A 26,711-nucleotide genomic window follows, 5' to 3' on the forward strand; every position below is an offset into this window, starting at 1 on the left:
ACTCCCAGTGTAGGCAGAATTGTGTTGGTAGAAGAGCTTCTCCAGTTGACATAGCTACCCCAACTATTGGGAAAGTGGTGTATATACACTGACAAAAAAGCTCCCGTTGGTGTAAGTCAGGGGTCAGCAACCTTTCCAAAGTGTCAAGTATCAGAGGGGAAGCGGCGAGGAGTCCCGTGGCACCTTATAGACTAACTGAAGCGTTGACTCCAACACTTCAGTTAGTCTATAAGGTGCCACAGGACTCCTTGCCGCTTTTGCAGATTCAGACTAACACGGCTACCCCTCTGATACTTGACACCATGCAAGGCACTGCATTTAGCTGTATGGAGTGGAAATCTATCAACCTCATGAAGAAACTTGTACAAGTACAAACAGATATCATCTTTCTCTCCAAATGCAAACAGATGGACATTATACCAAATGGACTGAAGGTGAAAAATCCATTGCTATCTACATACTGCACAGACTACAGTGAGAGATTATGCCATACACTATCTAAAAAACTGAGGAACCACCTGATCAGCATCCTGTACAGCAAACAGGAAAACATCAAAAAAGAACTCTCCAATCTGGAGTCTCTCATAAAACACCAACCTTCCCCACAAATGGACTTTACTAAAATAAGATAGGAGATCTACATTACACACTTCACTTCTCTACAGAGGAAAAAGGACCGTAAGCTGTCTAAAATCCTACCTACCACATGGGGCCACAACAGTAGTACCCCTAAATCACCCAGTAATTTCAAACGCCTAGTGAGCCAAAACCAGAAAAGATTGTACTTCCACGAGAACACAGAGCCAACTCCTACTATCCAGTTTTAATTGCATATCGTGATAATATTTATACCACTGCAAAGTTATACTGCACTTTACAAACCCGTATTGGCATATTCCACCATCCCTGAACTATTTACAAGGTAAATTAAACAAAGACTGACACAAGATACAAGGAGAGGTGTAGAACTGATATGGAAACGGAGAAAAAGGATTTCTAGAAGAGAGTTTTGATGAAAGATCTAAGGAAGAAGCAAGATTTGGCAGATGAAAAGAGGGAGACTGTTTCAAATCTATCAGCAGTATGATGGGAGGCACATCACAAAATAATTAGGACGAACATGTAGAAACTGACAGAACCAGGAGAGTCTGCAATGCTGCATTCCCATCCCCTGTACGCCCCCCACACCCGAACCCTGGGCCCCCTGCACCTCACCCCACACTTGAATTTCGTACAGTTACTGTGGTCTCTCCAACCCGCTGCCCCCAAGGGGGGCAGGCTGCGATAGGTCAGTATCTGTAGGAAATGTAGGTCACTTTCAGCCCCTGGCAGGGAGGCCAGAAGCGACGTAGCCGGGGGAGAAGCAGCAACAGGCCGGTGGCCCCACGGAGGCAGCTGTAACGTGCAGAGAACTTGCACGAGCCACCCCCGCGAGCCAGTCTGCCAGGTGCGGGGCAGGGCCGGGCGCGCTCGGGAGCCCCTGGCAGGCGAATCCCGCTTGAGCAGTGACGGGGACCCCCCGGGCCACAGGGACCCCCCCGACCGACACCCCGGGCCGGGCAATTCTCCGCGCTCCCCTGCCGCGCGCCGGGAAGCAGCAGCCACCGCGCAGTGCGGGGGACACCAGCCCCCCCCCCCCCCGGACCGAGCGGGCGCCCCAGGCGGGTTTTGGTTCGCGACAAAAGGGAGCGTCGGGGGGCGGCTCCTGCCTCCACCTCCCGCTTCCGACGCGGCCGCTCCCCGGATGGCGCAACGGCCGCTCCCCCCGCCCAGCGCGGCTCGATCGATCGCCCCCCTCACCGGTCTCGCGGCGGGGCCCTGCAGCACGCGGGAGAGCGCGGCCAGCAGCATCTTGCGCATGGGGGAGGGGGAAGCGGCGGCGCCTGCACGAGCGGCCTCCTGCCCTCGAATCTCCTTCAGCCAGCGCCGCTGGGCCGACCCTAAGCGGCCCGGAGTGACGACGGCGGCGGCGCTGCGTCCCGGCCCGCGCGGCGGCCTAGCGTCGCCTTTCCCGGAGTTCCCGCGCGGTGCACAGGCCCCCCCCTCCCAGCGCTGGGCGCGCCCGCAGTACTAAGTGAGGGGCGCACGTGGCCTGAATGAAGCGGGCGGATGAAGGGGGAGGGGAATGGCCCGCTCCCTGGCCCGAAGTGCGCAGCGCTGCAGCCCCTGCTGCAGGTGCGCCAGCCCCCGAGTCCTGTGCATGTCCCCCACCCCCAGCACATGAGCCCCCCCCCCCCCGCTTTCGGGGGAGTGGATTAAAACTTGCGTTTCTGGCCTTCCTGGTTCTGGGAAATGTGAGCTCTCCCTAGTCAAAGGGCAGAAGACCCAATAGAAAAGTCAACAATTATTATTTTAAATTGCTTTTTAAAAAATCTCACCTTTGGGGGTGGAGGAGAGCTTGACACATGATCGCCCAGGGCTTGTCGTTAGTAAAGATGTTAAATATCAGTTAATTTACTAGTCAAGTAGTCAATGGAATTTTCATTGACTATTACTGGACCAGTCCACAGGCACTTTCCACATTCCTCCTTTGAAATGTACAACAGGCTCTCCTGGGGCTCTTGTAGTTTTCAAAGGAGGAATTCGGAACTCCGAGTATATGGGGTCACTACGAAGTTCCACTGATTCTGGGCTGCTCACGAGTGCCGGTTTTGAAATGTACAAGAGTCCCCAGTGGGGGCTCTTGTGCATTTCAAAGTGGAAGTGTTCTCGTGGAGCCTGGGGTCAGTGGGAGACTCAAGAGTCCCCCACTGACCCGGGCTCCACGCTGCACTGCTACTTTGAAATGCCACGTGGAGACCAGGATCCCGGGCTCTGTGCAGCATTTCCGTGGAACCCAGGATCAGCTAGGGACTCCCCAGTTGACCCCTGGCTCTGCTGTGCTGGAACCTGGGATCAGCTGGGGAGTCCCCAGCTGACCCCAGGCTCCACGCAAATGCCACAGGGTTTCAAAGTGGCAGCCCCACACAGCTGAGCCTGGGGCAGAAGCTGTTCCAGCAGCAGCCCCTGTTCATGTGGAGTCCCAGTTTAAATGTAGTAGGAGCCAGGCTGCCTGCATGCATGGTTCTTACAACATTTAAACTGCAGAGGTGGAGCAGGAGTAGCTCCTGGACCTGGCATGAGCCAGGACTGAGGACACTTTCCCTTACTGACTAATCATGTAGTTGATAATGTTATTGACTACATGATTAGTAGATTACCCACCTCTTAACATCCTTAGAAGGAGCACAAGGGTCAGCTGACCTAACTTCCTGCAGAGATGCAGGATTTGTTGTGTTTAAACCATCCAAGAAAGATGCCTATCCAGACTCTTTTTGAAAACTTCTAGTGAAGGAGCTTCCACAGTCTCTCTAGTCTAGGCAATCTGTTCCATTGTCCTGCCCTCTGTGGCAAGAGAAAAACTTTTCTCCATCTTTATGGCAGCCTGTCAAGTACTTACAGCTATTATAGGCTCCCTTAGTCTCCTCTTTTCCAAAGTAAATGTACTCAGTACCTTGAGTCATTGCTAATATGACTTGCATGATCTTCCTTTGTTCATCTTTATTGCTCAGCTCTGGATCTTTTCCAGTTTCTCTACATTAATTCTCAGGGACGACTGGTGAAGAAGGACACAGGGCGGTACTAGCCACATGATCATCTCCGCACGTGACTCCTCCTCACACCACCCTGAGCCCAGGGAAGTAATAGGACAACTGCTCTTGCCCTGCTTCTTCCCAGCTCCCCCTTGCTTGCTCTGCCCCTCCTCTACCTTTTCCCCCAGCTCCTCACCCCTGAAATTATGCAATTTGGGGGACTAGCAGGGGTTTGGGATCAGTAGCAGGGGTTGCCCGTCCCCCGCCCCAGTCACGGGTGGCGGTGGGGGGAAGCAAAGCAACATGGCCCCAGCTCACAGCATTCCTGGCCCCACCATTCTGCTTCCTGCTACCCATTAGTGTGAGGGGTGCCCAACCCCTGCTGCAAATGCCAGCTCCTCCCATTAGTTCCCTGGGACATCCAGAGACTCTGGCTCCTTACCCCTCCTGCTCATGGTATTGGGGGGTCACATGTTCCCCATGAGTCGCCGTTGTCCTTCCTATATGTTGGACAAAAATTGGATACGGTACTCCAGCTGACACATCAAGCACCAAGTAGAGCAGTATTATCACCTCCTGTGACTTGAATGCTATGCCTCCATTAATGCAAGCTGAAATTGCTTATTTTGCAATAGCTTCACATTGCTGACTCATGTTGAGGTTGTGATCTGTAATGTTCTCTCCCACAACTCCCAGGTCCAAGCCAGTTATCTCTCATTCTGTATTTGTGCTTTTGGTTTTCCTTCTCTAAGGCCATGTCTACACTGCACACTTCTTGCATAAGAACTGTTTTGCGCAAGAGTTCTTGCACAAAAGTTCTTGCACAAGAGAGTGTCCACACTGCCATGTGCTTTTGCACAAGAGCGTCAATGGCAGTGTGGACGCTCTCTTGCGGAAGAAAGCTCTGATGGCCACTTTAGCCATAGGGGTTTCTTGCACAAGAAACCGCTGTTGCCCTCCACACTGCCTTCTTGCAAAAGAGCTCTTGCGCAAGAGGGTTTATTCCTAGTGGGGAGAGGAATAACTCTTGCTCAAGAAGCACTCTTTTCTGATGCTTTACTGTAAATTTGCTTGTGGAAGAACGCGCATGCAGTGTAGATGATCTGCAAGTTTTTACGCAAGAACATCTGCTCTTGCGCAAAAAGCCTGCAGTGTAGATGTAGCCTGTGTGTAGGCCCCTTATATTTGTCTTTGTTTAATTTAATTTTGTTGTCTATAGTCCAGTTTTCCAATTTATTAAGATCCCTCTGAATTTTAACTCTATCCTCCAAAGTGTTGGTGCTCCCCTCCCAACTTTGTGTCTTCTGCAAATTTGATCAGTATGCTCTCTATTCTCACATCCAAGTAATTAATAAAGATATTAAGCAACACCTGACTCAGAACAGATCCTTGTGGAACCCCAGGTGAGCTCTCCCTCTAATCTGGCATCCTCACATTAATAATTACTCTTTGTTGCAGTTATTTCACCAATTATGTAACCACTTAATGGTAGTTCCACCAAACCTGCATTTCTTCAGCTTATCAGAATATTTTGTGGTACTGTGTCAAAAGCCTGGGGAAGTCCAGGTGCATTATATCCATCACATTTTCCTTATCCATGAAACCAGTAGCCCTGTCAAAAGGGGAAATCAAGGTGGTTTGATATGATTTGTTCTTGGTAAATCCATGCTGAATGCTAGTGATTTACCCCCTTCTCCTCCAGGTATTTGCAAACTGAATGATTTATACATTACTTTAGTAGTTTCCCAGGTATCAAAGTCAGGCTAACTTTTTAAAGGTGGGCACTATGTTAACTCTTTTCCAGTCTTTGGGACTTATCCTGCCATGTCTTCCTGGAGTTTGCATATTGTATTTCCAGTGCTTCTGAAATTTCTTCAGTATCAAAAGGCAACACTATGATACTACCTTCTGCTTGACTTAAAATTTAGGACTCTTTAATATCCTGCAAAATGCAGGTTAGACTATTGAAAATCTGCAATGTAAGAGGTAGGAACCCTAAGTTTATGAGGGTATCAGTTACCATGGTATCTCTCCTGCTCAAATAGAAAATGTCAAATTTAAAAATACAAATTTGGATCATTGCTCTTTCCCACTCCCTTTAAAAATCATATTACTTTCCATAATGATATTTTGATACAGTGACATATTATGAATATTTTAACAATTATGGAAATGCAAGATATTTCTGACGGGAAAGTGACCCATTTTCTCTCTTGAAAAATAATAAAACAGTACTCAAAAGCCCCTGCAGCTCCCAAACTCACCTGAGGCCAGGAGATGCAGTGAACTCTGCTCAGTTGCCAGGAGAAAAGAGGACCTCACCACAGCTCCTGGCAACCATGAGGAACTCATCGTGGCTCTGGGTAGCTGAGGGATGCTTTCCGTGGGCCAGAAGCTGCAGTGAGCTCCCCATGGCTCCTACAGTTCCCCCCCACCCAGGACATGAGACCTCTGTGAATACACAGAACAGTGAATAAAGATTCCACAAATCACAAGGGTTTCCTGTTTCTCATCTTTTAAAACTGAAAAACTTGTCATTTTTAATATTCTGTAATAATTAATTTGTGTCTTTCAGTTGATTTAATACAGAAAATTAACCCTTGAATGAGGTAAAAGGAGGCTACAATAAAATTAACAGTAGAAAACACAAAGAGAAAATAATCCTTTTGTAGAAAGCAACAGTTTTATATAACCTCTCAAACAAACAATGACATATTTAGAATTATTTATCATTTTGATCTATAATTTTTTAAACATTTTATTGTTGCAGGAAATTATGAAAGGGGTCAGGTAATATGGTGTTCACGTAATATTTAATGACAGTAGATGTTGAGATTCAAGAAGTTAAAGGTTTATAATAATTAAAACACAAATTGTCAACATCCCATGTGAAAATTTACAAAGTAAATAGCTTTAAATAAAACTGCTGTGAGTTCTCAAGCATTTTTCTAATTTTGTATATATCAGTGTATTTGTATATCTGTAAATTTCAGTCACTGTCAATGGAAATATTTTTGTGGTGTGTATTTATGTTTAAATTTATGTTTAGTGATAAAAATCTAGTCCTTTGAAGCCTATATGCAGTGGATAAATAATCTTAGGGATGTTTTCACCATTACTGAAACAGTCAAATTTCATTTATCTGAACCTCATGTATACAAAATCTGAATATTATCCATAAGGTTTGACTTAAGCTCATAAAAATTACATCCCCCTATGAACCAAACCTATGATTATCTCAAGAGTTAGGTGTTCCCAAAGGCTATGTCTACACGACGTCTACACGGATCTTAAGAGCAAGCCCATTATATCAAAATATAATGGGCTTGCTATTCCATCGTCCCTGTAAACCTCATTGCACAAGGGATAAGGGACGTTTTTCAATAGCGCTTTATTTGAAATAAGATTGAAATAAGCTGTGTAATTTGCCTAGAGCAAATTGCATAGCTTATTTCGAGGTAAGGGTGCTGTGTAACACCCAAAACTTTTAGATTACAGATTGTACTATATCTTACATGTTTGATTGAAACAACAAGAAACCTTTCAAGGATAAAAACTGGGTAACATAAAGATAAAAAAAGCATAGCATTATAGCAAAAATGCCATAAGGTGTCACTATGACATAGGGAAAAGCTACCTTCCCCATTTTCAAATACTGAAATCAGGTAGCTATTGAGAGTCACAGTAGTGGCTCAATTCATGGTAGAAGAAAAGCATTGTATGTTGCTTGGTTACTTGGAAAAGCAATATTCAGACAGTATTAAGGAGATTAAAGTAAAATTGTTTCAATGAAAGGGGCATGCCTGCTTGTTGTATTGCTCTGTTCCATATCTAGGCTATTTCTTTCCTATGCCTGAGTGCAAGAATTTATTTTAGTACCAAAGCTCTCAACATTGCCACAACTGCCAGTGCTTTAATCTTCCCCAATTATTTGCAGTTTAGTTTTGTGTCTCATGTTTGTGCTACACATTCGCTTTTAATGTAATTTTCAAATTTGATCACAAGTAGTATTTATAAGAATGGAACCCACAACACATAAAAACAGGAAAGGGCTGTGCATAGTAAAAAGGTTTTGGAGCTCCTACAAAAATCCTGAGTGGCTCCACAGTGAACAGAAAGTGTCATTTCTTAAAGGCTGTGGGATAGCCGCCTTGAATACTTTAAATAGAAAGGCGGGGTAAAAATATTTAAATATATCATTAGCAGTGTGGCAAAAGTAGCTCCATGCACTGCCAGACATCCGTGCTCCACTGACCTCAGTTTAAGATCCAAGGCACTGAACCATGCTATCTGTCAATACTGTCAGGCTACGTCTACACTGCAGGCTTCTTGCGCAAGAACTTTTTGTGCAAGAGTGAGTCCTCACTGCCATGTGCTTTTGCGCAAGAGATGTGATTTTGCGCAAAAGCATCCATGGCAGTCTGGACGCTCTCTTGAGCAAGGAAGCTCTGATGACCATTTTAGCCATAGGGGTTTCTTACGAAAGAAACCCCTGTTCCCGTCCACACTGCCTTCTTGCGCAAGAGCTCTTGCTTTACTGATGCTTTACTGTAAGTTTACTTGCTCAGGAACACACGTGCAATGTAGATGTAGCCTTAGGGCGGGGGAGTCCAAACTTTTTTCAAAGAGGGCCAGATTTGATGAAGTGAACATGTGTGAGGGCCGACCATTTTGCCTGACATTCTTTGAACCATTAAAATTAAATGCAAATTAACTATTTTATGCAAAGTTTATTGCAAACGGCATACTTTTCATTTCGTCACATGGATCACAAATCTAAACAGGTGTTAAATCACTCTGCCTTTCATATCTGAAGGCCAGATGAAAAAAAAATCCAGGTAGCTGAAATATATGTCAGGAACATTGTAAAGTACATTACATATTATTGGTAATAAAGGTTGTCTGTCAACTTTTAAGTTCAAAAAATATGAACAGGAACATAACACCAAGTATACATGTTGTGTCCAAATATATTTATAACTGATTTAGACCAACTGACATTAACTGAGATTTTACAATGTATTCATCTCAATACATACGGATTTGTTGGGGGCCTTAAAAGATAGCTATTGCCAAATTACCTGTGGGGCTGTATTAAACCGGAACACGGGCCGCAATTGGCCCGCGGGCCGGACTTTGGACATGCCTGCCTTAGGGGGTCTGACTTGCCACTGGGTTGCTCCATTTTTATGCTGATATAATTTCATGATTGTTTCTCCCTTTCTCTGTAAAACATATACACAATGATGTGAAATAATGTGTAGATTGCAAAATCAAGCTTTCAAAGGTCAGAATGAAGGTTGCTTGTACAACTTTCATTATAATAAACTTAAAAAACAACAAAGTCTAGTAGCACTTTAAAGACTAACAAAACATATACAGGCAGTCCCCGGGTTACGTACAAGATAGGGACTGTAGGTTTGTTCTTAAGTTGAATCTGTATGTAAGTCGGAACTGGCGTCCAGATTCAGCCGCTGCTGAAACTGATCAGTTTCAACAGCGGCTGAATCTGGACGCCAGTTCTGACTTACATACAGAATCAACTTAAGAACCCCAGGCATCCCCAAGTCAGCTGCTGCTGAAACTGATCAGCAGCTGATTCCAGGAAGCCCGGGGCAGAGCAACTCTGCCTCGGGCTTCCTGTAGTCAGCGCTGGTCAGTTTCAGCTGCGGCTAAATCAGGACGCCTGGGGCAGAGCAGCTGGGGTGCTGCTGGGTTGCTCCAGTAGCGCCGCTCCTCGGCACTACTGGACCAACCCAGCAGCACCCCATCTGCTCTGCCCCAGGCGTCCTGATTCAGCCGCTGCTGAAACTGACCAGCAGCGGCTGAATCAGGACCAGAGCAGCTGGGGTGCTCCTGGGTTGGACCAGTAGCGCCCAGAGCGGCACTGCGGGACCAACCGGCAGCACCCCAGCTGCTCTGCCACAGGCGTCCGGAGAAAAGCCTAGTCTGCTGGGGGGGAGGGGGCGTACTAGCTGCGCACCCCCCCACCCTAGCAGACCAGGAAGACACGGGCGGCGGACCGAGACGCACCGCGGTCCCGCCGCCTGGGTCCTCCGCGGCTTTGCTCCCCGTCTCCCTGGTCTGCTGGAGACCAGCAGACCAGGGAGACGGGGAGCAAAGCCTCTGAGGACGCCGGCAGCGGGACAGCCGCGGGGCGTCTGGGCTGTCCCGCTGCCGGCTTCCCCCGCGGCTTTGCAAAGCCGCGGGGAAGCCGGCAGCGGAGCAGCCCAGGCGTGCCTGGGGTGCCCCGCTGCCCGAGCCCCCCCTCGGCTTTGCAAAGCCGCGGGGAAGCCGGCAGCGGAGCAACCCAGGCGCGCCTGGGGTGCCCCGCTGCCCGAGCCCCCCCCTCGGCTTTGCAAAGCCGCGGGGAAGCCGGCAGCGGAGCAGTCCAGGCGCGCCTGGGCTGCCTCGCTGCCCGAGCCCCCCCGCAGCTTTGCAAAGCCGCGGGGAAGCCGGCATCGGAGCAGTCCAGGCGCGCCTGGGGTGCCCCGCTGCCCGAGCCCCCCCCTCGGCTTTGCAAAGCCGCGGGGAAGCCGGCATCGGAGCAGTCCAGGCGCGCCTGGGGTGCCCCGCTGCCCGAGCCTCCCCCTCGGCTTTGCAAAGCCGCGGGGAAGCCGGCAGCGGAGCAGTCCAGGCGCGCCTGGGGTGCCCCGCTGCCCGAGCCCCCCCCCCTTGGCTTTGCAAAGCCGCGGGGGGGGGGGGGGGCTCGGGCAGCGAGGCAGCCCAGGTGCGCCTGGACTGCTCCGATGCCGGCTTCCCCGCGGCTTTGCAAAGCCACGGGGGCGGCGGGGGAGGGGGGGCTCGGGCAGCCCAGGCGCCCCTGGGCTGCCCGAGCCCCTCCGCGGCTTTGCTCTGGGTCTTCCTGGTCTGCAGACCAGGGAGACGCAGAGAAAGCCCCAGAGTACACGGGCGGCAGGACCGCGAGGTCCCGCAGTCCGTGTACTCTGGGGCAGCCCTGTTCGTATCTGCGGATCCGACATAAGTCGGATCCGCATAAGTCGGGGACTGCCTGTAGATGGTATCATGAGCTTTTGTGGGCACAGCCCACTTCTTCAGATGACCGGAGCTGAAGAAGAGGGCTGTGCCCACGAAAGCTCATGATACCATCTACGTGTTTTGTTAGTCTTTAAAGTGCTATCAGACTATTTGTTGTTTTTTAAGTTTATCCTGTACAGACTAACTCAGCTACCCCTCTGAAGCTTTCATTATAATGCATTAATATGTGTTTGTAGGAGAGCCATCAAAAAAATTGCTGAAGGATCTGCAGCCATTTCCCCACCCCCAGGATGTTAAAAGATAGAGAAGAGTAGCTGAGTAGCCTACTAATGAAAGCTGTACTCTGATCCCGGGTCGGCAGACCCTTTGCTGAGTACTTCTTCCCCGTTGTCAAAGACAAGGACTCTCAACACTGTCCTGCCTCCACTCATGGCTCAGGTGTCACAAGCAAGCACTGATTTCAATCACAAGTGCCACAGAAGAAGACGACACCAGAAGGGTGTTGTTCTGCCCTGGCAAAGCTCCAGGAGCCGGCTGTTATGAAACCCAAGTTGGGCCACACTAGTTCAAACCCCATCTGCCAGTGACAGTTGCATTGACTCCTGCCCTCGTGCAAGGGGGTTGAGTCCAGACTCTTCTTGCCTGCCAAGGCCGAATCAAAAGCTGTACCTCCTTTTGATTCCAAAGGCATTTGAGGCAGCCCAACCCCCTGGATACTGCTAGTGATAAAATCTGCCAGCTGCTGTTCAGGCACGTGTACACACCTAATTAGAATGAACACTGTAATGTAACAGTGAGGGTGAGGCACCACTGTGAGGGTCAAATCAGGGAAAATTGCTTAGAACCAGGGCTACTTAAAACCTCAGTAGTAGAGGCCCTTCTCTTTATGGCACCAAACCAGCTACAAAGAACACTTTGTCACACTAGCAATCTCCTCAGACCAGCAGTTCTTATTCTCTTTGGCACTGTTACCCCTTAAGCTTAACCAATAAACTAAAATTATCCCTCCTCCTTTTTAAAATGGCCATAGACAAGAAGAAAATTACAATAAAAATGATGAATTGTATTTCATTTTCTTATACATTATGTTGAACAAAATTGAACTCCTATTGTATTTTAAACTTTTTACCCTCTGAAATATGCCAAATTATCCCTTAAGGGGTAATTACCCCCAGGTTAGGAACCACTGCCTTAGACAGTGAAGCTTTATCTGTGCTCAGGAGCGGCCTGAGGCCGCCTGCGGCAGCTGGCACCCTAGACAGAAGGCACGATCGGCACCCCTGCCTGTTCGGCAGTCAATGGCCATGACGTAATCACGGGGTGCCCTGGCCGGCGGCGCCGTAGGCAACTGCCTAGTCTGCCTACGCTCACAGGCCGCCCCTGTTTGTGCTACAACAAGCCCCACTCCTTACACAAGTGAGAGATTATGAAAATCAAGCTCACCAACTCCGACACTTTCTGCCAATCCTAAAAGACCAGACACATTACAGGTCAATTTATACTTCCGATCTTACCCAAAAGAGCATGCTGTGCCAGTCCTTTAGAATCTAAAATCTAAAGACTTACTAATAAAAGAAAGAAAATGTTGAGAGTAGAATTGTTAAAGCATATTACATACATCAATCACCAAGTTCTAAATGTGGGCTCTTAGCAAAGATATAATAAACTGCCATCTTAAAGTCTCTGGAGCACATTCTTTGTTAAGTTGGGACAACATTCCTTCCCGGCTCTGTGTTTACCTCAAAGATGCTCCTGAAATGAAGAGCAGGAGTGAAGACAAAAATGGAGGAATCCCTAGGATCCTTTTATAATCTTGCCCATGTGGAGGGAAATCCATTGTTCTTCTATGTGATGGTACCTTTGAAAATGGAGCTGATCATAGGACTAAGAAACTTGTTCATGTCCTTTTTAGGAAAACAGCCATGAGCCCATGGGGTACCTGCTGTTTTGCAGGTTCCCAGCAGAATTCCTCAGGTGTTTATTGCTATTCACTGAGTAACCACCCCTCACAATAAGTGGCTGATGCCTGCTGCAGTCTCCCAGACAAAAAAAAAAACATTTAAAATAAAAGTACAGAGTCCATATTAATAACTTTATATGCCATATATGAGCAGCAAACAGAATCAGCATAGCATAAGCTTTCATTAGACACCTCACATAGCCCACTTTGCACAGAATTTGGGGCAAACCCACAACAGACGGTTCAACAATGATCTGCATTTTCCTATTAAAATCCAATAATGTTACAGACATGAACACATCTTGAAGAACAACCATTATGAGACAGTGAGTAATTCTTGGATTACAGTCCAGTGCCACAAGTGTAAAAGAACCTTCCTTCTCTTTTGGCCACTGTGAGGAAGGGCCTTCTTCAACATATAGCATCTGATCATATAGTTAAAGACTGCATCGTGATGCATGCTCATAAAGGGACCAAATTAAAGTTGTGCAGATTCCTTTAGGGCCCCTTTACAGCTTGCAGGTTCCACAGGATTTTAAGTGCCAGAGTAATACTTTAATATATTTTTGAAAAACCTAAGGGCCAGATTGTGCTACACCCTTGTGAAACAGGAGTAGTCATAATTGCAATCTATGCCAGTGGAGCTCTGGGGCTGTTTACTCCCTGTTTTCCCAGAGGCAAAAATCCACCCCAAATTGGCCTTGAACAAACAAAAATGTGGGTTTTGTTTTTTGTTGTTGTTGTTTTGAAATGACTTTTCCTTTTGAATAATACAAAAAGAGGTCAAAATCAAATTGAAGTGTCTCAGTTTTGTCAAAACAAATGTTTCATCTGACCTCTCCCACCTTCTTTCTCCCTATTTTTTTAATTTTTCTTTGTGGAAACTTTCCAAATGTTCAGTTTTTGTTTCAAGTTGGAACAAAGCCAAATTGCAAAATCTCAGGGTCCTTTGCAAAATGGAACTTGCATCCTCTGAACAGCTCTACTGCTGGGAATGGGCTTAGGTTTTGGTAAACATTATCCTTCATCTCTTTTATTGCTCTCATATATGGGCTGTTATAATTTTTGGCTTAGAGGTTTAGGAGAAACTTCTTGACCATATCACTTAGTTACATTAGATATGAAATGTCTGCTCAGTTCAGTACTTGAAATGATACCCCAAAAAGCTATCAGTAAAATCCCAAACAACTGCCAATGTACAAATGCATATTTCACATAGATTACTGTTGTTGCTGTATAGCTCCCACAGGGTTTCCCAATTGTCTGTGAACATCAATAGTCTTTCCTGCAGAGCCTATTTACAATAGTGATTCCAGGACAAAAAGTTGCTCACAAAGCCTGCTGAGTGGAGGCTTGGCTTTGTCTCCAGTTGCCATAGTAACAAGATCTCACCTGTCAACATCTGATAGAGACAGAGGAAGGTCCTATGGATCTTCACCATCTTGATGAGAAAAACATTTACCAGACAAGTTTTCAGACTGGGGCCTGTTCTAAGACCCACTGAATGGACGGAAAGTCTCCAAGTCTTGCATTAGTTTTCAAATATATCAATAAATATGGATTTTGTGGTCATGCCTATCTGAGCACCTAGTATTTCTATATAATGCTAGGGAGCTGCAGCCCCTGCTCGCTATGTTCACTATCCCCCCTCTCTCTGGTGGTAGGCAGCTCCAGCTCTCCCCCCAGCTCCTGGAGAAGGCCAGGCCGAGGCATGGCAGCCCTGGGCCTGCCCCCTTCCCCAGCCCTGGCTCTCTCCCCCTGGCCGCTGGAGGAGTCCAAGGCCGGGTCAACCCCAGCTCTACCCTCTTCTGCCCCTCTCTGCTGTGCCAGGCCCAGCTCTCCACACCCCACCCTCCCTGGCTGCCATGGAGGACTGAGGCCAGACCAGCCCTGGCTCTACCCCCTCCCCACCCGAGCCACACTAGCCCCGGCTCTGCCCCATCCTTCCCCCAGCCACAGGGCAGGGCTGAAGCTGCGCCAGCCACGGCTCTCTCCCACTCCCAGGCTGCTGAGAAGGGCCAAGGCCTTGCCAGGTCCGTGTCTCTCCCTCCCGCCACCAGAGGGACAGAGGCTGCAGCACGGCAGCCCTGGGTCCCCCAGAGCACTGAGAAGGGTAAAGGAGGGAGGCTGCAGTGCGGCAGCCTTGACTCCAGAGCACTGGGGAAAGGAGGGAGGTGAGGAGGCAGGCGGCACACAAAGTGACTTCATGATGTCATTCTTTTGTCCCACAGGAAACATTTTTTATACTGTATAGAGAAAGAAATACAAATCAGCAAAAGATATTAGTGTATGTAATGCTCTTATCTTTAAGTGTGAAAGACATGAATTACATTGGGTATATTGACTCCTCATACTTAAACATTTAGTTCCGTATGCTGCAATTTACCACCACTTTGGATAAAAGAATATGCTGCATTTGTTGACAAACTAATTTGTTTAAGGCGTAGTTTCTGTGCCATTATTTCTTTTGCCTCACTAGTTTTAGTTGTTCTTGAGCAATGACTATTTTTTATTAGGATTGTGCCTGTGATTTTTTACCATGTGACACTGTGTCCCTTGAATCTGCTTTTTCTCCAGCATATGTCTCCTATTTTGTGTGAGAAACAATGCTCTCCTACGTGCTTCTTCCCCTTTCTCACCAGCTAGACTCCAAGGCTATGTCTACACTGCCCCCTCTTGCGCAAAAAAAATATGCAAATGAAGGGAAGCGTGGACTATCGCTGCGCCTCATTTGTATAATTAATGAGGCTCTGTTTTTGTGCAAGAGGCTTTTGTGCAAGAGCCGTTCTTCCTCATTTTTTTCAGGAAGAACAGCTCTTGCGCAATAGAGGGGGTTCACGCGAAAATGGAGCCATGTAGATGGCTCCTTTTTTGCGCAAAAGCCTCTTGCGCAAAAATGAAGCCTCATTAGTTATGCAAATGAGGCATGGAGATATTCACCTCGTTTGCATATTTTTTGTGCAAGAGGGGGCAGTGTAGACATAGCCTTGGAGTCTAGCTGGTGAGAAAGGGGAAGAAGCACGTAGGAGAGCATTGTTTCTCACACAAAATAGGAGACATATGCTGGAGAAAAAGCAGATTCAAGGGACACAGTGTCACATGGTAAAAAATCACAGGCACAATCCTAATAAAAAATAGTCATTGCTCAAGAACAACTAAAACTAGTGAGGCAAAAGAAATAATGGCACAGAAACTACGCCTTAAACAAATTAATTTGTCAACAAATGCAGCATATTCTTTTATCCAAAGTGGTGGTAAATTGCAGCTTAAAGTGTAGACATAGCCCAATAGTTTTGCTGTGGTATCATAAAAAGTAGCTCAGGGTCAGCTGCCATTCTAATGATCATTAACTAGTTTGCTTTAAATGACATTGGGTGGAACTTTTTCATATTTGGTCATTCAAATGACTTTATTCTCTAATACAAAATGTTATTTACATTGCTTTTGATTAAAAGATTGGCTACATAAAGTAACCTTGCAGAATGGCCCATTCAGCCACATGCCCATCTTGGTTTGGACAATCATGTGTGGGAGAGGGCAGCAGGGAAAATTCTTGGGCTAGATTCTTCCACTGCAGAATGGAAGTAAGTCCCAAAACAGCTGGAGGGAGTTTCCCTTTTCCTGCTGGATACATGGGCCCATTAGTATTTTCCATCATCAACTTTATAGCAAGGGTGGGTGAGCAGATTGCGCATCTGGCCTAGCAGTTTCCATGATGAATCTGCAAGGCTGAAATACAGAAACTTGTTTAGATTTTCGATTTTAAGGATTATAGGATTTTCTTGCCAACCCCTAGGTCACAAATAAATTAACTTCTAAAAAGAAACTGCTTTTAGCTGTTATTAGTTGCAGTGCAGAGAGATTTATGTTTGAGAAATAGTTAAAGCCTATTGTAGAGCACTTCATGATGGCACATCAATTTCCAATTGCGTTTCATCTTGAAAGTATTTAGTATGTCAGACTTCAATAATTGTTAATGGAAATCTGTGAAGAATAGATACCATTGAGATCAGGCATGTAAACACAATCATTTTTACTTAATGGTCCACTCAAGAAGGTTACAGAAACTTATGAAATAGATGAAGACACGATCTTTATTTTCAGATGTTTTATATGGGATCCTTGTAGTGCAAATATTTTTAATTTAAAAACAACAACAACAAGTAATGCAGAAAGTGAAAACATGAAGAAATGATGGTGATAAAAGTTTATTAGATGTGATCCAGCTGGCTGCTAAGGATTGTGCTTATTTGCAGTGTGAATTTTTGATGGCTCTTGTTGGAGAAGTTTATGCTGAAGAGCAATTCTGAAAACATGAGCAAGATTAGATTTCCTGTTATGCAGCCAAATTTTACATAACACAGGAAACTTGATATCCCGGTGGCAGAATTAGCTTAAATTCATAAATTGTGAAGTTGCATATATGATTGGCATTATTAAAGTTCATATGAAGACTGAAGGAGATGAACTTTGTAATATATGGCAGTGGTTTTCAAACTTAGGGTTGTGTCCCAGTACTTGGTTGTGGAATATCAGGCACTGGGTCTTGTTGCAGCATGGGGATCAAGTGACCAGTGGGGGTGCTAAGGCAGCTACCTGCCTGTCCTGGCATCACAGACTGAATTGTGCCCCAGAAGCGGCCAGCAGCAGGCCTGGCTTCTAGGTATGGGAGGGAAGGAAGAGCGTGCATAGGGCTCCATGTACTGCCCTTGCCCTGAGCAGTAGCTCCACACTCCCATTGTCAGGAACCTGCTGTTGGCTGCTTCTGGGGCACAGCATGGTCTGCGGTGCCAGGAGAGAGAGGAAGCCTGCCCTTAGCACCCCTGCTGCACCACTTACTGGGAGCTGCTGAAGGTGAGCCTCTCCTGCCCCAGCCCTAACCCCAAGAAAGACAGAGCTTCCTCTTACACCCAAAAGTTCTCATCCTCAACCCTATCCTGGAGCCCACACTCTGGTCAAATGATGTTGGGTCACAGGCATCAACAACTGAATCAGGACAAAAAAAGTTTGAAAACTACTGGTTTATGGGGGCATGATTGGGTGTTCACCCCACAATAGAAAGGAAGGGGTTCAAAGGAACTGAAGGAGTCTGTGTCATGTGAGGGTTCACTCACTTTTACGCACAGCTGACTCGCTTTTACGCATGGCTGCTTCTCTCAGGGAGGCTTGTGGGGAAGTCATCGGCTGCTCTGATGCCGACACGGCCCCTTTGGGTGAGGTGTTCTCTTCAGGTCACTGCCCTCCAGCAGTGACCACTCCATTCCTGGTCCACACCCCCTTCCGGGGGGCAGGGAGGGGAAGGGGAGGGAGTCATTGTTCTTCCTTCAGTTCTCCTTCCAGGGTCTCCCCTACTCCCTAGTTCTTCCCGGGAACAGCCAGCTCCCTCCTGGAACACCTCATTCCTCAGCGCCCTCCCGGCCTCAGTGGCCCACTACCAGTCCCTCACTAGCCCCTCTGGGCAGACTACAGTTTCTCCAGGCCCCTCCTCTCTGGCCATGGGCATGCCTCTGCCTGCTTGGTTGCCTCCTGCAACCCTGCCTTGCAGTCTTTTGGCCTGGGGCTTCCCTGGCTTGAATTCCCCCAGCCACAGCTGCCTCCATGCATGCCACGGCTGCCTTCTTGCAGCCCGGCCTTTTAGAGCTGCCTTCATGCGAGTCCCGGCCGCAACTGCTTCCTTGCAGCCCCGGGCCTCAGGCCAGGTAGCCTGGGTTTGTTAGGTCCAAGCCTCTCTCATTGCAGGCAGACTGATCTCTCTCCTGCTCCCAGGAGTTGCTCTTATAGCCCTCAGCTGGGCCCTCCTTATCTGCCTCAGCTGGGCTTCCCTCACTCCAGCTCCCAGCCCCTTAAAGGGCCATTAGTAGGAAACACCCTGGTAACTTGAGTTCCTGACCTCTCATTTGAATCTTGGCTCTGGCTTGACTTTTGTCTCTGCTATCCAGTGCCCTTCAGTGTGAGCTAGGGCTATTGATCCCCTCTATGACCACTATACCTGATGTCTGCTCTGACCAGGAGGCCAGACTGCACTTGTCCAAGTCAGCTGACACCAGATTATCACTTCTGTCTCAGCACAGGAAATGCCTAAAATCAGTTAATTTTTTTCACCCTTAGCTGTCATTTCTTTAAATGCCAAAAGGCCTTTAACTAGATAGCCTGTTCAGTTGGTAGGAACATTTCAATTTGGTAACCTATTTACAGTAAACGTCCGATAATCCGGCACCTTTAGGACCCAGGGGGTGCCGGACTATCAGATATGCCGGACTATCAGAAGGGGGGCCTACGAGGGGTCTGGAGTGGGGGGGAATGAAGGGGCGGTGCTGAAGGACCAACCCGGCAGCACCCCAGCTGCTCTGCCCCAGGCATCCCCAAGTCAGCCATTGCTGAAACTGAGCAGCAGCTGATTCGGGGAAGCCCAGGGCAGAGCAGCTCCAATTGTCCGGCTGCCTGGAGCACTTCCGGGTTCCAGGTGGTGCCGGACTAGCAGGAGTGCCAGACCACTGGATGCCGGACAACTGGAGTTTTACTGTATTTCTTGGATAAAGCTTTTGTTCACTTCCAGGTTAGTTACCAATGCTAGTCTTTCTGCTCCATGTCCATTCAGAAAGGTACAGGGCCATAGAAGCACTTGTGTAGCTAGAATTTTTGTGATGAGATGAGTAAGAGGATCAATTTGTTATTGAATGTTATTATGGAGTTTTCTCCAATAAGTTTCATTCTTGGATATATCCCGATATATTTGGTAATAAGGCGGAATGTTCTGATGTGCAGACTTGGTTGCTAAAAAATTAATCCTGCAAAAATGGAAAAGTCGATCCCCACCAAATATTGATGCCTGGCTCAATGATTTGATTGACATTACAGATAACCAACTACTGGCATTTCACAGACACAGAATCCCCAAAATGTTCAAAGCAATTTAGGATAACTTTTTGGAGGTCTATGATTATTGTGGCCCTGCAGATAGTAATCTAACCCTCTTTATTTACTTTGAATCTGGTATTTTGATATATTTGTTGTATACAGAAACATTAATAAAAATATGAATGTAAAAAAAATCTGAAATCAAACTTGTTTGCATGGTTTCACAGCAGGAGAGAGACTGGTGTTACAGTCACAAAATTTGGGATGATGGATTTTCTGAATCTGGAATCTATACTTATATTCCATTAAAGACTTCTTTAATTTGCCACTGATTATTAATTAATGTAAGGTTCTAAATCCTTCAGGAACAATCCTGAATCTACATAATGGCCCTCATTATGTATTTGGCATCAATATAGTTAAAAGATTTATAAACATTCATGTAGCAAGACAGATCCCAATTGGACACACATCTAAGGAAATTCAAGAGCATAAATTATTCCAGGAAGGATCTGGAAGAAGTTACTGAACAAATTACCTCCAGGTCCTCCTTTTTCCAGACAGAAGAATAGGAATAACTTATTCATTTACCTATTTTTAGCCAAACCATGCCCCATTTTTTTTGCTGGCCACCATGACTACATAGGACATGAAGATAGAGGACCCACACATTTTGAAGGAGTGGAAAATAACATAGGTCAGACAAAATGCTTGGAATGAAGAATGCTGTCAGATCCCTAAAAGCACATTTTAATCTCAGAGCCATGCAGAAGTCATTAAATTTGAAAAATTATTGAAGAAGTCAAAGGAGAATATGCATACCTAACATTATTCCATATCTTCTCTCAGGGTGTGTCTACACTACAGAGCTAATTCGAACTAACTTATTTCAATTTAGTTAATTCAAAATAATACATCTAGACCCAAAAACTAATTTGAATTAGCGTTTTGCTAAATCGAAATAGCGCGTCCACACTGATTGGACGCTGGGTCGCCTTTAAGGGCAGCTGAAACCGGTTCCAGCAGGGCATCAGGTCAGTAGTTGCTTTGTGTGACTGCTGTCTGAGGCTATCTGAGATTCGTGCTTAAAGGGACCACCCCTGGACAGCCGGTTCTCAGCTTTTTCGCTTGCTTGCCTACCTTGCCAAGGGACAGCAAGCGTTTTCCTCTCTGCCTGCCTGTGTCAGTGGTTCTCATTGGGGACGCCGCCACAGTTGGCACCATGGAGCCAGAGCTCGCCCTGGGCATTCTGGTCCAGTTTTTGGACTTGCTGCTGAAAGCCTGCCAGCAATGGGTGGAGGCTGCCTGGCACCATCTGGTGCACATCAGCCTCCTGCCCCTCCCCCTGGCCTCCCTTGGGGGCCATGGAGGAGCCACAGCAGCGCCCAGACGCAGTGTGCCCCACCACATCTGATGTCTGGACACCAGCAGCGACTGGTGGGACCGCATCGTTCTGGAGCTCTGAGGCAATGGGACACTCACATGAGGCCCGCCATCCCCCTCCAGAAGCATGTGGCCATCGCCCTGTGGAAGCGCTCCATGCCAGACAGCGACTGATCCGTCAGGAACCAGTTCGGTGTGGGAAAATCCACCCTTAGAGCAGTGCTCATGCAGGTACGGCACGGGGCAGTACCAGGGAACAAACACTCCCAGCCACCCGGGCACCCCAGTGATTCGCGGTTTGATGTGTCTCTCTGGAGGTGGTCAAGGCCATCAACAGGGTGCTGCTCTGCAGGATGGTCCGCCTCACCGACCTGGACGCAGTCATCCAGGGGTTCGGCGCCCTCGGCTTCCCCAACTGCAGGGGGGCCATCGATGGGACTCACATCCCCATCCGTGCCCCGGAACACCAGGCCTCCTAGTATATCAACCACAAGGGGTACTTCTCCATCATCCTGCAGGCCGTGTCTGACCACCGGGGCCAGTTCACGGACATTAATGTGGGCTGGTCCGGCAAGGCACACGACGCCAGAGTGTTCTGGAACTCTTCTGTGTGCCACCATATCAGGGTCGGAGATGTGGACATGCCCGTCTGCCTGGTGGGGGATGCGGCCTACCCCCTACAGCCCGGGCTGATGAAGCCCTACACAGGACACCTCAATCCCTCCCGACAGGCCTTCAATGCCAGGCTCACCAAGGCCCGCATCATGGTGGAGGGGGCCTTCAGACGCCTGAAAGCCCGATTTCCGATGCCTCCTCTCCCGCCTCGAACTTGCCGAGCACAATATCCCTCCCATGGTGGCAGCATGTTGTGTGCTGCACAATTTATGTGAGCGGAAGGGAGAGGTTGCAGGTGTGCCTGCTGGTCTCGGTGTGGGTGGCTGTTCCAGGCAGGGTGGTGCGCCCTGCAGGCCCAGGTGCTGCGGCTTGGTGAAACAAGAACAGTGGTCAGTTCTCCCTGGGGACACAGTGGGTGAAACCCAGCCCCACTCTGCACGGTGAGGTTGGAATGTGGGGAATGGACCAGGGCCCCTGCATGACACCCAGCTGCTGCTCCGTGGTGGGCAAGGCCCAGGCACATGGTCCCTGGGCTCCCTCTCCACCCCCCCCACCCATACATATAAGGGGAGCATGATGGCACTCACATGTGGAGCCTTCCCCGGCCTCAAACAACACAGCAGAAGTGCTCTGTGGGATGACTCGGGGGTCTTGGGCAGGCTCCCTGCAGGCTCCTGGCTCTTGGCGTCCTCCTCTTCCTCCATTTCTGCCCTGGGGTTGAACACCACCCGGGAGGCATGGACTGCATGTGCCCCCAGGATGCGGTTCAGGGCCTCAAAGTGAGGGCAGGACTCTGGGTCGGCCCCGGTTGGGAGGCCTTGGAATAGGCCTGCTGCAGGTCCTTAATTTTGTAGCGGACCTGTTCCTGGGTCCGCATGTGGCCTCTGGTGGCCAGGCTGGCAGCCATGCGGCTGTAGACGGCTGCATTCCTATGCCTAGTGAGGAGATCGTGGACATTGGAGGCCTCCCCCCATACCTCGATGAGGTCCACGATCGCCGCACTAGACCAGGTGGGAGACCGTCTTTTTCAGCCCCGGGCAGGCTCCTGGGAGCTGCCAGCCTGGTCCTGGGAAGAGGTGGAGGTCTGGGTGGCAGCGGGTGGCTGGCTCATCCTGTGCCAGGTGCAGGGTCTGCTGGCTGGACACTGCAGGCTTGCAACTGGCACAGGCACCATGGGCAGACTGTGCCCCTTTAAGGGCTCCAGGGCTGGGAGGGGGGCAGAAGAGTTTTCCTGGTTTGGCCCAGAGTGGCCACCAGGGCAACCTGGGAAGGGCTAGCCTCCAACTAGTTCGAATTAAGTGGCTACACAGCCCTTAATTCGAACTACTTAATTCAAACTAGGCATTAGTCCTCGTAGAATGAGGTTTACCTAGTTCGAATTAAGCGCTCCACTATTTCGAATTAAATTTGAAATAGTTGTTTGCATGTGTAGCCGCTCCTAACGGCTGTTCGTTTGAATTAACTTTGTAGTGTCGACATACCCTGAGTGGGTTAGTGACACCCACTGATGATTTATCGCCTAGGCCGCTACTGTTCTAGTTCGGTATTTCTTAATGCGCATATTATTTACCATACTTAAATACTAAATGATAAAAAGATAGAAATGAAGGTTCCTTGAGCAACTGTTTAGTTCAGTTTGCAGCACTGAGTCTGAGGCAGAACCAGTAAGTCCAGACCATCCCTGAAGGATATTTGTCTAACTTGTTCTTAAAAACCTTCAGGCTACGTCTACACTGGCATGATTTTCTGAAAATGCTTTTAACGGAAAATTTTTCCGTTAAAAGCATTTTCGGAAAAGCACGTCTAGATTGGCAGGATGCTTTTCCACAAAAGCACTTTTTGCGGAAAAGCGTCCATGCCAATCTAGACGCGGTTTTCCACAAAAAAGCCCCAATTGCCATTTTCGCGATGAGGGCTTTTTTGCGGAAAACAGTACTGTGCTGTTTACACTGGCCCTCTTGCGCAAATGATTTGCGCAAGAGGGCTTTTGCCCGAATGGGAGCAGCACAGTATTTCCGCAAAAACACTGACGATCTTACATGAGATCGTCAGTGTTCTTACGGAAATTCAAACGGCCAGTGTAGACAACTGGAAAGTTTTTCCGCAAAATCATCTGATTTTGCGGAAAAACTTGCCAGTCTAGACACAGCCTCAATGAGAAGGGATTCCACAATCTTCATGAAAGCCTATTCCAGAGCTTAACTGTCCTTATAGTTACAAGATTTTTCCTATTAGTTAACCTAAATTTCCCTTGCTGCAGATAAAAGCCTTTTATTTCTTGTCCTACTTTCAGGCTATGTCTACACTGCAGGAATTTGTCGGCAGAGGCAATGCAAATGAAGTGGTCATTAGCATTTCTTGTGCTCTCATTTGCATAGTCTCTTCTGATCCTTTTGGCAGAAGAGGTTTTTGCACAAAAACAAGGAGTGTAGACAGGGTCATTTTGTGCAAAAAAACCAACCCCTTTTGCACAAGATCCTGTATAGCTCCTTTTTCGAGGCATAAGGGATCTTGCTCAAAAGGGGTTTTTTTGTGCAAAATGGCCCCATCTACACTGATTTTTTTGTGCAAAAACCTCTTCTGCAAAAAGGATGGGAAAAGACTATGCAAATGAGAGCGCGAGAAATGCTAACGAGCGCTTCACTTGCATTGCCTCTGCCGACAAATTCCTGCGGTGTAGCCTCAGTGGACCTGGAAAACAACTGATCACAGTCCTTTTTATAAAAGCCTTTACATATCTGAAGATTGTTATCAGGTCCCCCCCGAATATTATTTTTCTTAGATTAAGATGCCCACTTTTATAATCTTTCCTTACAGGTCAGGCTTTCTAAACCCTGTATCATTTCTGTTGTTTTCCTCTGGCCTCTTTCCAATTTGTCTGCATCTTTCCCAGAACCGGACACAGTGCTCTAGCTCAGGCTTCCTCAGGGATATGCAGAGTGGAACAATTACTTCCTGTGTCTTATATATGACATTCTTGTTAATGCATCCCACAATGATATTTGCCTTTTTTGCAACTGCATCAGAATGTTAGTACATTTTCAATTTGAAACCCAATATAACTCCCAGATCCTTGTCTGCAATACTACTGCCTAGTCAGTGACTCATCATTTCGTACTTGTGCTTTTGATTTTTTTTCCTTCCTATGTGTAATACTTTATACTTGTCTTTACTGAATTTCATCTTGTTGATTTCAAACCAGACTCAGGACAGACCCCTGCAAGACACCACTAGAAACGTCCTTCCAGCTTGACAGCAAACTCAATATACTCTAAATATAAAGTATAAATGTATGCTGACAACATTCCTCCCACCCCAAGCCACTTCTACTGATATCTGCAATATTCTTGATTAGACAACGATCTCTAACTCCTGAAAACAAACTAAAGACCCAACCCTGTATTCACATGCAGAAAATTTCCATTGCTGTCAATGGGAGATTTATGAACATCAAAACTGATGGATCAAGCTCTAAAATGGGAACTGGGTTTCTTCAAGTAATCTTTAGACAGACATCTTAAAGGGCTACTGAACATTTGAGGTTGCTAAACTGAATTTTAATACTACCCAGAGGATAGTAAAAATGTGTGTGCTTCTTTTCCTGCAATCCCCCGTCATGCGGTAGTCCTTACACAGACAGTCTTTCTCTCTGACTAGCCAATTAACCCATCATAAAACGGGATTTTCAGGTCTTCTCTCCTGTGCTCTCTCGCTCTGTCTCTCTCTCTCTCTCCTCTTACTGCCTCCTCAGCTCTCCTCCGCCTCCTGCCTCTCTCTCTGTCTCTTTCTTTCTCTTCTCCCCCTCCTGCCTCTCATTCTCCCTTTCTCTTCTCCTCCTCCTCCTGCCTTTCTCTCCCCTCCGTCTCTCCCCGCTCACCTTCCTCTTCCCTTTCCCTCCCGCCGTGGCGTTTGGCTGAGTGCTGCCTGCTCAGCCGGGCTGCTGCAAGGGAGGGGGGCAGGGTCGTGACGTACACGGCCAGGGGGCAGGGCTGTGTACGTCACTGCCCTGCCCCGTTTCCCTCCCACCGCGGGGGAGCCCAAACAGCCCCTTGCACTGCTGGCTCCCCCGGCGGCCCAGCTGAGGGGTGCAGCACTCAGTTGAGCGCCACAGCAGGAGGGGAAGGGGGGGGCAGTGACTTACATGGTCCCAGCCCCGGCCGTGTACGTCACCGCCCCATCCCCTTCCCCTCCCACCATGGCGGCTGGGCTGAGCGTTGCGCCCCTCAGCCAGGTCCCAGAGGGGGAGGGGAAAGAAGGGTGGTGATATACGTGGACCCACCCCCTGGCCGTGTACATCACTGCCCCGCCCCGCCCCTCCTTCCCCGCGACAGCCCAGCTGAGCATACAACACTCAGCCCAGCCACCACGGAGGGAGGGGAAGGGGGCGGGGTGGTGATGTGCACATCCAGGGGGCGGGGCTGTGTATGTCAGCGTCCTCCCTTTCCCGCCCACCGCAGGGGAGCCCAAATGGCCCCTTGTGCTGCTGGCTCCCCCAGCGGCCCGGCTGAGGGGCACAGCACTCAGCTGAGTGCCACAGTGGGAGGGGAAGGGTGGTGACGTACACAGCCCCGCACTCTGGCCGTGTACGTCACCACCCTGCCCCCCTTCCCCTCCCTCCGTGGTGGCTTGGCTGAGTGTTGCGTGCTCAGCCGGGCCGCCAGGGGAGGTGGGGCGGGGCAATGATGTACACGGCCAGGGCGCGGGACTGTCTACATCACTGCCCCCCCCTTCTCCTCTCCTGCGGTGGCCTGGCTGAGGGGCGCACCACTCAGCGCCACGGCGGGAGGAAGAAGGGGAGGCGGTGATGTACACGGCCCTGCCACCTGGCCGTGTATGTCAGTGCCCTGCCCCCTTTCCCCTCCCACTGGGGCTCAGCTGAGCGGCACAGCACCAGCGCCACTCAGCTGAGCCAAGGCGGGGAGAGCAAGCGGTGGCAAGCAGCCATTTGGGACTGGCCACTCAGCTGAGCCCCGGTGGGAGGGGAAGAGGGGCAGGGCGGTGACGTACACAGCCAGGGGGTGGGGCCCAGCTGAGCGGTGCTCCCGCCGGGGCTAGGGTTGCCAGGTGTCCAGTTTTCTACCAGACAGTCCGGTATTTGCACCATCTGTCCGGTAGAAAAATTCAGAAAATACTGGACATGTGCAATGTCCGGTATTTTGTGAACTTCCACCTGGGCGCCGGAGGGAAGCCTGGTGGGGGCGGGGGAGTGACTGGGAGGTGGAGCACGATTGGCTTTGGGAGCTCTGTGGTCACGTGCAAAAGTCGGGTGGGGTGGGGGTCGGTGGGGGCCGGGACTCCCAGCGACACCCCACCCCCCGCCCAGC

General features: G+C 48.7%; 1 protein-coding gene across 2 annotated transcripts in view; it reads right to left on the bottom strand.

The window, feature by feature from the left end:
* PDHA1 (pyruvate dehydrogenase E1 subunit alpha 1) overlaps nt 1–2,024 on the bottom strand; it is a 32,351-nt gene extending 30,327 nt beyond the window's left edge. Inside the window, exon 1 of one of the 2 annotated variants that reach the window (XM_075913668.2) lies at nt 1,801–2,024. In XM_075913668.2, coding sequence (XP_075769783.1) covers nt 1,801–1,860 — 60 coding nt within the window. In that variant the 5' untranslated portion in view covers nt 1,861–2,024. The remainder of the gene's footprint in view (nt 1–1,800) is intronic. The other variant, XM_075913659.2, reaches the window with a different exon arrangement.
* Between the last annotated feature and the right edge of the window lie 24,687 nt (nt 2,025–26,711).

Source organism: Pelodiscus sinensis, chromosome 1 (assembly GCF_052426305.1).
Source record: "Pelodiscus sinensis isolate ZL-2025 chromosome 1, ASM5242630v1, whole genome shotgun sequence".
NCBI classification, from domain to species: Eukaryota; Metazoa; Chordata; order Testudines; family Trionychidae; genus Pelodiscus; species Pelodiscus sinensis.